The sequence below is a fragment of the Lingula anatina genome, chromosome 1 (assembly GCF_051362555.1).
Source record: "Lingula anatina isolate TDL-2025a chromosome 1, LinAna3.0, whole genome shotgun sequence".
NCBI classification, from domain to species: domain Eukaryota; kingdom Metazoa; phylum Brachiopoda; class Lingulata; order Lingulida; family Lingulidae; genus Lingula; species Lingula anatina.
Genome location: NC_141767.1, coordinates 27,561,647 through 27,574,401, shown reverse-complemented (window position 1 = coordinate 27,574,401; position 12,755 = coordinate 27,561,647). Strand labels below are relative to the sequence as shown.

The 12,755-nt window shown below is 36.3% G+C and overlaps 1 protein-coding gene across 8 annotated transcripts in view; it reads left to right on the top strand.

Annotated features, from left to right (window-relative positions):
* Window positions 1-11,646, top strand: part of LOC106157148 (uncharacterized) — a 30,573-nt gene extending 18,927 nt beyond the window's left edge. For all 8 annotated transcript variants that reach the window (XM_087014865.1, XM_087014889.1, XM_087014882.1 and 5 more), the window contains 9 exons: window positions 173-2,527; window positions 4,472-4,605; window positions 6,592-6,705; window positions 7,277-7,461; window positions 7,642-7,744; window positions 7,904-8,065; window positions 8,693-8,916; window positions 9,196-9,404; window positions 9,726-11,646. In XM_087014865.1, coding sequence (XP_086870991.1) covers window positions 173-2,527; window positions 4,472-4,605; window positions 6,592-6,705; window positions 7,277-7,461; window positions 7,642-7,744; window positions 7,904-8,065; window positions 8,693-8,916; window positions 9,196-9,404; window positions 9,726-9,865 — 3,626 coding nt within the window. In that variant the 3' untranslated portion in view covers window positions 9,866-11,646. The remainder of the gene's footprint in view (window positions 1-172; window positions 2,528-4,471; window positions 4,606-6,591; window positions 6,706-7,276; window positions 7,462-7,641; window positions 7,745-7,903; window positions 8,066-8,692; window positions 8,917-9,195; window positions 9,405-9,725) is intronic.
* The last annotated feature ends 1,109 nt before the right edge of the window (window positions 11,647-12,755 follow it).

Sequence of the window (12,755 nt, the reverse complement as noted above, 5' to 3'; positions counted from 1 at the left end):
GTGATTGATAAATCCATTGCATACACGTGACATAAAATATTCAGTAATTAATTTCAACATTGTAATTATTATTTATTTTATTATCCTGTAACTATAACATCTCATAAACTCATTTAAGTCTGGGTAATATCAGCACCCAAGCAGTTAATGTTTTCTCTTTTTTTTTCTGCAGCATCGCTTCCACCTGTGGACTCTAGTTGTGAAGACCGCTCCTCTGTTGACTCTCAAACTGGGGAGGAGGAACATAGCTGGGCGGGACAGCAACCGTCATCATACTCAACTAACTTTCCTGATGGGCCCCACTCAGGTACTAATCCTTCTCTTAAGTCTAACCACAGTAGTAGCCACCCGCTTACTAATAAACCCTCCTCTAGATCTGTAGCTAGCCATGGCCAGTTTCTACCCCAGCATGAAGGGAAGGGAAAGGGTGGTGAAGAGAATGAGGCAGGGAAGCCTTCAGCTAATAGACCTAGATACCCACTTGCAAAGAGTAATAGCTTTGAAAACCCATTGTTTGAAGAAGATGATGAAGATGTGGCTGTTCCAGAAAAGACAGCTGCCGTTCTCGATTCCGATAGCAACCACGAGTCTGATGAGGATGAAAGAATGCTGCTTGAACTCAGAAATGCACTGAAAGATTCTTTGAAAAACCAAAGTTTTGACAGCGAAGAATCTCTGTCCAAGTTTAAGGAAGCCAATACCAGAGGTGATGTACTGGATGATGATGACATCTTGACAGAAATGGCGGACACCATCAAAAAAATCAACTCTATGAGACAAAAACAGCCCAGTCAGGAAGATGCTATGTCAGACACTCTGAGTATAATCACTGAGATAACAGAGCCTGGGGATGACATTTCTGTAAGGTCCATTTCAGTCAGTGAATATGGGGAAGAGCAAAAGGCAAAGATAATTGAATATTACACAAAATTAGGCATAGATGGCATACCTATTTCGTCATCAGAGAGCACAGCTGAAGAGAGTGATCATCAGGAAGTATTTGATGTTAGTACAACAGATGGACAGACGGACAATGCAGTTACAGAAAAAAGTTTTGAAACAACTGATGTAAAAGCCCAGGCTTCTGAAAAGCACTTTGAAAAATCTAAGTCTTCAGAAAAAGCCAAAAAGAGAAGACTGAAGTTTTTCAGAAGGAAATCCAAGAACAATGAAAAAGACCAAAAGGACAATTCTGGTCAGACCAGTAGTTTTGCCTCTTTTGGGGCATCATTTGATGATGTGGTGGAACAAAATTTGAAACAACTCGACAGAACAATTTCAAATGTAAGTTTAGACATCCCAGATACAGCAGAACCTGTACAGGGTGCCACAGGTACACCCCCCACGCCACCTAGTGGCCAAGCACTTGAGCAGTCGAAACTTGCCAACGTAACAGAACCTCAGATAGTAGCAACTGACAGTTATCAAACAGACACAGCTCCTCATCCTGTCAAAGTAGTTGTCACGCCAACTGCAGCAGAGCCAAAGTCACATCTTGCCACCTCTGGTCAGAAAAGGAGATATGAAAAGAAAGAGACTTCAGGTAACAGTCCAGATGATTACCTGAATGTATCGGATTTGGTTGGGAAGTGGGAATCCATGAGCCCTCATTCAAAGAGAAAGGCCACACAAGATCTCACAGAACCAGAAGGAAAGGACCTTTCTGTTCCACTGTTTCAGGAACAGCAACCACTACCAAAGGTGGAAGATCAGCCTGAACCCAGGTATAAAACAGCTCCTTTTTTCAGTGCCGCAGAAAAAGTTAAAACTGAAAGCTCCTCCGTTGGAAGCAAAGGGGAACACAGTCAAGGTGACAGCGACAGCACTATCAGCTGTGATGAGGGGCATTTGTCTGCTGAAAGTGAAAATAGGAATAGCATCATTCATGTGGATGGAGAGGAAAACCTTAATGCTAGTGCTAATTCCAGAGGAAATGGTAATAATGCAGAAGAATTAATGGAGGTGAGTGAACCCTCAGTAGGGGGAAGTGATTTGGATAGAACAAGAGATGCCATTTCAGATGAGCAGGAAACTGCAAAGAGAACATCAAGCAGTAATGACTCTGTGGAAGTTACAGATGAAAACATCAGTTTTGATGAAGCTATCGATACTGATGCTCCATTAAGTGGAAATGCAGACAATCTCCAAGAGAAGGTCAGTTGTGAAGACAGTACACAAGTTAAACAACCTGAAGCAGCATCTACCCCACTTCATGAACATCAAGTGCAAGAATCATTTGAAAAGCAAATGGCAGGTGATAGAAAGCTTTCTTTAAACCTTTCTCTCAGTGGTGGAGGGCCAACAAATTCTGATTCATCCAAAATAGGAGATCATACTAGTTTAAAATCTTCTTCCTCTGATCACTCTCTGCCAGATTCTCCTAGTACTTCTTCTATTTCTAGTCGCACCAGACCTTTCCTGCGCTATAACTCCTCTCCTGCTGTAGCCCCCTCGCCCTCCTCCTCCCCTCCACCCAAACCACTGCGACATCAGCCAGTCAGCATTGATTCCGGTACTTTTCCAGCAGGTAAATGGGATTCTATATGAAACAAGAAAACGCCCAGAGAAAGATGGAAGACAATAGGCTTCATGCTTTATTTTATTTCATATATTTATTTTTTCATTATTATTTTTGTAATTGTTGTGTCATTATATTTTTGATAATCGTTACACTAAATTTGTTGTGTTTTGCTTTCTAGTGAGGTGATTTTATGCTTATTGTTTTGGTTGAGATTTGACTTGGACACTAATATCTTAATACATGCACTAGTTGTGATGAACTTCCATGATGAAGATTTGAAACCACATGAGAAGAAAGCACTTAATTTTTTATACAACCAGTGTTTGTCTTTCGTTAAACAGACTGTTAGAAAATACCATTGTTGTGCAGTGTATCAGTAAGTGAAACAGTGTTAAGGTTGGGACCTAAGCATATGTTAAGTCAGAGATGCTGCAAGGTATCTATGACATTTAAGCTCCCTTGTGGAATCCTGTTTGTCTTGGCATTATAGTCTTACAGGCATACCATGTGCTTGGTTGTTATCTGTATTCCCATATTCCCCTTAGACCAGTGTTTGGCTTCTTGTAGTAATATTATATTGACTTTATTTTAAACACAAAGTGGAAGCTTGTTTTATCATGCTAGCTGGGGATAATGTTGTTGATCTTATGTTGAGCACCAGGTGGCATGTTTCCTTAAATTGAAGTGACATTTTTTTCTTTTTTGAGGGGGAAGATCTACATCATCGTATCAATTTTGAGAAAACATGCAAATTGAAAAAAAATTGCCTTTCTCCACAAAGAAACTGTTCTCTTATTGTGTTTGGCTTGTAAATGAGAACATTGCATGTTAAGAAATTATGAATTACATTAGTGGAATTTTTGCTCCCTTGAGTTTAATTGCCTTGAATCCTACAAAACAGTTTTGGTAGGGTTGATAAGTTGAATTGCAATCTCTTGACATTTTTTTCAAACAAAGGCAAAAAAAAAATTATTGAGGCATATATATTTTAGGTGCTACAGGGAACACAACTTTGCAAGCCTCATTAAGTTGGGGTCTGGGCTACGATGGGTTATCATTTATTCATGAATTGGATATGATGTTGTTGATATAATGTCAGATTGAACTTATCACAAGGTAGATGTTTCTATAGGCAAAATGGCTTGTTTTGTGATAAGACACTTCATTAATTTTTTTAAAGAAAGTAAATATAGTGAGAAAACTTCTTTAGACATTTAATGGATTTTTAAAGATATTTAAGGTATGTGTTAAAATGATATTTATTATGCATATTTTGCCAAATGAACAAAACATTCGAAGTTTGGTCTTAATGTTTTTTTTTCTTTTTTTACAGAAGCTTTTCATATGTATTTTAAATTTTGTATCATAAAATTTTATGTGAGAGCATTTTTTAAAGTATGGAGTGGTAACTACCAATTAATAATGGTTTTCACAAATGTAAAATGTAAATTTTAGAAGTTTGCAAAATGCAAGTAATGTTGTTGTTTTTTATTATTATTGATAAGAGTTGTCAACGAGACAGAATGTCCAAAGGCAAGAAAAGTTTTTGGGCTTATTGCCAATGAAACCATCATTCTCTGTACATTGACTCAACTTCGAAGGGACTCTTGTTGAATGCAATCAAATTAAGCCTCCGACTGTTTCAGGGGCACTTGTAAAAAGTACCAGCTTTTCTGTATTCTACTTAATGCCAAGAGGAGGCGTGCCAATCTGTTAATCTGATTGCATTCAGCAAAAGTCCCCGCAGAGTTGGATCAGTTTACATAGAATGATAATATAATTGGAAAAGAGCCCTTTGAAACAACCTATGACAGAAGCTTATGCTTCTTTTAGATTTTCCATCATGGTGACATTCTAAATGAACTTACACATTGATGAAAAAAAATGATGTGATAAATCCTGTAAAATGTACTTGTAATAATTAAGAATAACAAGTTTATTTTTTCACAGATGAAGCTGATGATTCTGACAGAGCACTAGCTTCCACTCCATTAGACACAGAGCAGAGCAATGGTCATGCTAATGGTCACTCAGTCAGGCCTCCCTCTATCTCGGTCACTTCTCATGCTGAAGATGACCAGGAGGTAAGATTTTTTTTATCCATAGACATAAAGTTCCAGCTCATCAGTGTCAGTTTTGTTTTATGAGATAAATGTTTCAATCATTGCAGTAAATGATTTCTTAGCAATAGACTTATACTATATATGTTATCACTGTAATATCATATGTCATCCAGGTCTGACAATCTACTGACCCAAACCAAAATTCACTGGCCCAAGCCGAAGTTTCAAAAAAATTTACTTGTATTAACACATTGAGATTAAATGGGTTTCTTATTACAAAGAAGAACAAAAAGTTGGGATTTTCCTAAGTTAATTGCAAAAAAAGACTTCATCATTTAGACTGAACATTTATAAATCAATTAGAGTACATGTTACACAACTCAAAGCTGAAAAACAACCAGTAACTGACTGCTTTTCAGAAATTTCACTGGCCTGGTTCGATTTTTACCGGCATTGGCAGTCAGGCCAGTGGTTAACAATTCAGACTGCTCTGTATTTTATCTCTGCATGCTTTACTTTTTGCATTTATTATCAAGAAAATCAGTAAAAAAAATGCACATGCCAATTATCTTACCTTGGCAGTTAGTATGATACTACAGTGTTTAGGATGCACCATAAATTTCACAGAGCACTTAAGGTAATGCCAATAATGCAGTTTGGAGGGGGCTGGGAAGTCGCAAATACAAATCTACATAAATATGACTAAGTGTGATGAAAGTCCAGCATGCTGAGGTTACAGATGAACAGTTGTTTTTCCTAATATTACATTTGCCAGACAACATGAAATACACCCGGGAAATCATTCTGCTTTTATCAGTAATTGTAGATAAGTGAAGGGTAAGCAGAAGCAAGGGGGTAATGTAATATAGCTCATGCAAGTAATCTTTTCAGAAGCAATACAATTGATGGCCAGTGGAAAGATATACTTGTAATCAATTTAATAAAGAGTGAAAGTACATCTTACCTAAACAGTTTTTGTGAAGAGCGTTTGGCTTCTATGTAAATAAGATGATTGGAACCTCTGAAGTTAATAATGCACAATCATTGCCCTTGATGAATTGCAAATTCTTATGGAAAACTTTTCATCAAGGCAATTTCTATTGCTGTAGGTATGTGAAATTATTCAAAAGAGTTTGCACTAAATCTTTGTTCTGGACAATGACAATTTTTAAAATATATTTTAACCCATCTAGCAGCTATCTAACCAAAATGGACTTTCACTAAGGAAACACCAGTATAACTCACTACTGGCAGTTTTCCAACTTTTTGGGAGCCAATAATATCATTTGATATCAATGCAGAGGGCCCTGAACCCTACATCATATTTTCAAACTTTTTTTTTCGCTAAATGGCAGTCTCATCCCTGAACTGAAAAGATAAAAGAATTACTGCATGTTAACACCAGGTAATGGTCTGTGTGTTAGCCTAACTCTCAGACACATGTTTATCACTGGCAGTGAAATAATTTCAGTTGGTCCTAAACCACTTGGTTCCTGTTGGCAGCTGAGTATATAGTCAGGCTGACGCCTCATTAAGGAGCAGTACAGCCTTTTTAAAGATGGCGTTTTGATCCAAATTTATGCTGTCGCAGTTCTTAGTTAGTCCCAGGATTGAATGCCTGGTCTATAAGTTTGAAATGAAATGTTATCTGTATTCATATCAAATGAAAATTGAATTTATAAATGTCTTATTTAATACTATACATTCAACCCTCCCCCCCTCCTCCCTCCCCCCCCCCCCCCCCCCCACACACACACACACACACGCGCAGAAAAAAAATCATGTGACACAGTACCATGGTTGATAAGAACACGTCTTTCCTCATGAACAAAATAATTTACAAATTATGTTGATAGTGTACAAAAGAAACAGGATGTGAGAAGCATTATGTGGGAAATATGTTTCCATTGAAATGTATCAATGTAACATAAAACAGAGTAAGAACATCTGCTGAGAGCTGAACTGTGGTTGAAACAGAAATAACAACCTACTGTTGTCATTTTTCAGATTCTCTCTGAGGAGCTTACTGACACTTTCAAAGAAGATGAGAATATTGATGAGCTCTTCGCAACACACAGGTCCATCCATTCCAGTACAGGAAATTTGCATGTTTCATTTGGCGTAAGTGATTTTGTGTCATACTTCTCACTCAATACTACACTTTGGGAACTGTGGAGCTTGGATATTGGCTGTATCCCTGATGATTGCTATTGTTGAAGTTCAAATACACTACATTTTCTTGGGATTGTCTACATTCATGCTGTTAGTATAAATCACATTGGAATAAATTTTGTGTTAAAAAGAAGTCTTAAGATTTATTGAAGTCTAAATATGACGTGTTAACTGCTTGATGCCATCGATAAGATACTCCCCCCCCCCCCTTATTGTGTTCAATATATATTGATGGGCTACAGTATCCCACACAGTGTTAGAGAACATCATTAGTGGTGAAGTGAACTATTTGAATTACACTGAAATTTGATCAATTCATGATACAAAGCTGAAGCAGTGATATCTGTTATGTGCTGGTTGACAAAAACTACATTATATCCTGACAGGGTAAGAAGATTTGTATGATTTACACATAAACATGAACCCTTGTGTATGTGTCTTTAAGACAGTGAATAAACAAGTATGAGACAACAAAATGTGAAAGAAGTAGGAAGTTGATTTCTCTTTTTTTCTCTTCTAGGGAAGCCAAGGAAGTCTTTCCAGTTATTACAGCAATGCAGGGGAGGATCGCTATGGCAACATCCCTGTGTCTGGAGAAATCCTGCTCAGTATGGAGTATGACTACAAGAAAGGGTGGCTGGTTATACATATAAAACGCTGCCAAGACCTAGCTCCAGCTGATGTCAAGAAGAATAGATCTGACCCGTAAGTTTTTTTAAGTTGTTTGCCAGATGAGACAATTCAAGATCGTAAATCATGTGAATGCAAAACATGTCATTTGTAGATTTTGTCCACCAAAAAATAATTTCCATGTGTTTTTCCAAATGCCTAGAACTCAACACAATTTTCTTGAATTTTTACCATTTAAATATCTTTGGGTTACAGCTACGTCAAGACCTACCTTTTGCCAGATAAAACAAGAGGAGGGAAGAGAAAAACAAAGATTAAGAAGCATACCTTGAACCCCACATTTGATGAATCATTGCGGGTAAGATAAGTTTCAGCATGAGCTATAAAGGAAATAATTTGGTTTCAATAGTTGGTGCTAAGTATACAAGGTAAATCGTTCAGTACATCGAGAAATATGTTTTTGGTTATGTATATGCTGTGATTTATCTCCTGACAGTTGCCCACTTTCCTGTTTTAGTACATTGTCACTAAGAGTGAGCTGGAAACGAGAACTCTGTGGTTGTCAGTCTGGCACAGTGATACATTTGGGCACAATGAGTTCCTGGGTGAGGTTCTTCTGCCCCTTAATGAGCAGAACTTCGATGACACCTCGCCGAGGTGGTTCCAGCTATCAGAAAGGGTAAGTAGAAGAAGTTGGAGTGGTATTTTAAAGCAATGTTAAATTTTGATTAAGAAAGCAGGTTGAAATATTTACTTTGGTAAAAAAATATTGGGTTCATTTCAGTGCAGTAGTGCCTGTAGGTTTGTTTTGATATGTAAAATTGCCAGGCAACCAAGGTATCTGTTGCAGTGTTTGCATGATTACCGTATGTTTATAGGTTTGAATGAGATGGGTGGTGCTCATTCCTAGAGCTGGCATTTTCACATTGATGGCAAATGGCATTATGGTTATTTTTACATTTTTATGTTTTTCTGGCATGGCATATATAGCAAGTGATTGGAATTTTATTGTGAAATTTATATTATCAGTGAATACAATATTATTTTTAAAAGTCATGTTAAAATACGTTAACATAACATTGAAGTTTTATTTTCACTGAACACTTTTTTTAATGGTTGGCTGGGTTTTAAAATTGCAAACTAGTTAAAACTAGCTGAGGTGGAACTCCATGAAGTATGATTTGTATTGATTAAAGACGGCTCTCCAAATTTATCTGTGAAGAAAAATGGCACTTGTTTATCTTGCACTTCTATACATGTATATCCTCATGCATTATCATAATTACCGATGATTGGATTATTTCAGATTGCAGAAGAAGATACTTCATTGGCTTACAGGGGTGATCTGAGTATTTCTCTGAAGTTTGTCCCACCAGAGTTCCTCTCCAGTGACTCTCCAGCAAAGAGTAAGAAGAAAAGCAAGAGGTCTTCCACAGAACCAAAAAATGGTCAGCTCCATGTTATGATCAGGGAGGCTAAGAATCTCATTGCGATGAAATCTGGGGGGACCTCTGATCCTTTCTGTAAAGGGTAAGTTCTTTGTTATGCAATATTGAGCATTTGTATCTTGTATTCCCATGCCGCTGTTAGATTTCTGTTTTTTATATGGTCTGTAAGCAAAGCAATTGGGCTTTTTTCTGAATTAATATCATAAATCATTGTATTATCACGTGTCAAACTTAGCATGCAAGTTCTTATACTTCTCATAATGATGCCGTGTACATTTGAAGTATATATGTGAAGCAGGATGTCAATCTACCTGGATTTGAATCTCCTCTGTGACAGCTACATATACTATTTATTTTTCAGATACATTCTTCCTGAGAAGAGCAAACATGCCAAGCAAAAAACTAAGATTATTAAGAAGAATTGTAACCCAAAGTGGAATGAAACCTTAGTGTTCGAAAATTTGACTCTTGAAGAGTTGGAGGAACGCTGCCTGGAACTCACAATTTGGGACCATGATTTGCTTACTAGCAATGATTTCCTTGGTGGCACTAGACTCAGTTTGGGAACAGGCAAGTTAGATTTATTATACAAAACTTTTCTCCTAGCCTTTTTTTTTCAGAATGTAGTGCAAGCATTATGACTATTAAAATGGAACATAACAATGGCTTTATTTCTGGTTAAGTAACTTATGTAACATCACAAAGCCTTTACTTCTAAGTCATACGTGCTAAGAATTTTTTCCTTTTAATATCAGATATCATTCAAAAAAAAAAAGAAATAACAATAGAAATTTTTAGAAGAAAATACTCAAAGGAAAACCACAAGATAAAAGAATGCTGTTTTTGGTTTTTTATCTACTCAGTGTATTTATATGTATTTAATTATTGTAGGCCGCAGCTATGGACGTGAGGTCAGTTGGATGGATTCCCGAGGAGAAGAAATTTCTGTCTGGCAGCACATGTTGGATCATCCCAATGCCTGGGCAGATGTAACTTTGATGCTTAGAGCAACCATGGGCAAAAGTTCATGAAACTGGAAAGTGTCATCCTTCCGAAGGTTATAGTACATAGAGAGATTGAACACTGTGATGTTGGATTGCCCATGCCAAGCTGTAAAATATTATTGAATTATTCAGAATTATTAACCCGTTTGAATAGTTAAGTTGTTCAATGTAAATGGCAACATTTGTATTTTGACTAGAATATTATGTACTTTGAGCAGTCTGTAGTTTTCAGTCCAAGCATCATGACCCCACTTCAAATTCTACTCTGGCATACAAGTTAACTTACAGTCTATACTTAATCCACTGCTTAACATTCCCTAATGACTGCAAAACTTTACCAAGTACTTCTATAGCAATATTATAGGACTATCACTTCATGTACAAAAAATATATTTACATTGTGGTACCTGTGTTTCACAAATATGTGCAATTAATCGCTATTTATTTTACTTGATTTTTCTTGGCTCAATTTTTGATGGTCAGGCACTATATTAGAGAGCATACATTCCAAAAGGATCCCTTTTTAATGCCAGTCTCTTTAAATGCCCTTAACAAAACAAAATATAGATTAAATTCATGTTTTCTTATGAAAACGGGCATTTTATTTAATTTTCAGAAGATGTTAATGTCTGATATTAGAAGCCTGTACATTACCTCATCTATCTATCAATTATAAACCCCACTAAGGTCAAGCCAAAGACCATAATAAATATGGCATCTGCTGTCTCCTTGCTAAGAACTTTAGCATTTAGGGCCTTAAGTAGGTTGAAAGAGGCCAGTAATAATAAAGTCAGTTGTGTTGCACCATATGTCACAATTAAACATAATTTGAATTGCAGAATTGCAGAAGTGGGATTGTAGCAAAAACAATAATCTCATAAATAGCCTGCCCAGGCAATCCTGGCATACATACCTTGGTTATGCATCAATAGTCAATCCACTTAAATAAATGGCTGAAGCTCTTTGTAATCTTACTTAAAATTGGTATGGGTTGCAGAAAATTATCTTTGAATTTTGACATGTCTTTGTTAATAAGCCCTACTCAAATATAAAAACATAGGTTGTATTTTGACTTTTTAAAAGATTAATTCGGTTGAATTATGTTTGATGATGATATAAATACATCACTTGTAACTTTTACAATTGGAAAGAGTGTATTAGAATTGCATTAAATGCGTATTGAATCTTTATATGGCCTCTTTATTGCTTAGAGTATGTGTTAAATTTGATTTTTGTTATGAACTAACTCTCTCATGCATAATGCCTTTTGACTTTCCTGCGACTTAATGGCATTTAGAAAATAAATAATCAGTTTATAGTTTAAGTATAATTTTAAGTATACGCAGCTTTGAATTTGTATACTCATAAGTTATCCTCTTCTATTCACAAAGTAACAAAATTTGCAAATTTTCCTGTCAAAACATTTTTTTCACTGCCTGAAACACTGAATACAAATCTACTGCTTGTAGATCTGTCAGTCTCTTGACAAGGGAATGACTAACCTGTGCTGGTAGGGATGCATGAAACTAAGTTAAGTCAATCATTTAGGAGGAAAAGACATCAAATTGTAAAAATTAAACACGTATTTCATAAACATAATGATATTTTATGATAAACAGGGTTGTGGGACTCTTTACATTAGTAAAAACTTGCAGACACATTTATGTATTTTTGTTTGTTTGTTTGTTTGTTTTTGTGTACCTATAATTTTTCTAATACTCTTATTTTCTGTCAGAAAGTGATATCATTGTACTCTACAATTGCCTTGAATATGTTTATTGTTGAAATGTAATAAATTCTCACTTACATGCTTGTGTGTGTTTTTTTTTTATTCCACAGATATGTATGTACAAACTACTGAGATACGTGCATTGCATGCTCTAGAAGTATCCAAATTGAGACTGGTGAATTTCACTTGCAACAGAGAACAAGGCAGCAAAGCTGTCAAATGTACAGACAAACAGCAGAAAAAAAAATGATGCACAATAAAGACTAATGCAAAGTAAACACCAAAATTTAATTATGCACAACAGGTTGATGTAAATAAAGTGTATAACTAGCATATAATACTTCAGGCCCATGAGAATTCAAGTTCACACTTTGAAATGCTAGTATGACAAAAATGAAACTTTCACAAAAAAGTGCTTAGAACTAAATTCAGGAAAAAAAGAATCCAATGAAGCTGGCTTTCCAATTTAAGCTGTATTTCAATCCTAATTAAGTATCATTCTTGTAAGTTACAAAACAAAAAGTAATAGTTTTCCATTCATAACGTTTCCCAGCAGGCATAGTCGAGTTGGATCAACGTTGAAAACAGGTTGATATGTTGAATTGCTGTTGATCTACCTAAATTCAACGTAAAATCAACTTTGATCCAGCCACATCAAAACACCGTCATAATGTGATGTTGACTCAACGTTGTATTTTGGTCATTGACACAACCTTACAGACATGGATTGTAATTGTACCACCAGCGTTAGCGCTGGCGGTACACATGGTTTCGGTCCCGTCCGGATCGTTCCGCCGGCTCCGCCGGACGGCTACCGTTACCGCTTCTCCTCCTAGACGGTAAGGCCCCCCGTACCCATCTCATGGATTTAGGTCACCTATAATCTCAACTCGTTCCACGTAAAATTTGGGCTTTGTCGGTATTGGGGTCTGGGTGTGGCACTCATTGCAATGCACCCTTGTCTAAAAATGGCAAAATTAAATGCTAATTATCTACCCTACGGAAGGAGTTATGGGAAAAATTTCTATAGACGGCTTTCCAAAAGTCATATGTGTAGATTTCAAATATACCCTTGGATTTGACCTTTGACCTTTACTTCAAGGTCAAATGGGCCAAAATTTTCAAAAAAATGAAATTTTTTACGAAAAAAAATTTTTTTGCCCTGTTATTCAGACACCACACAGACTT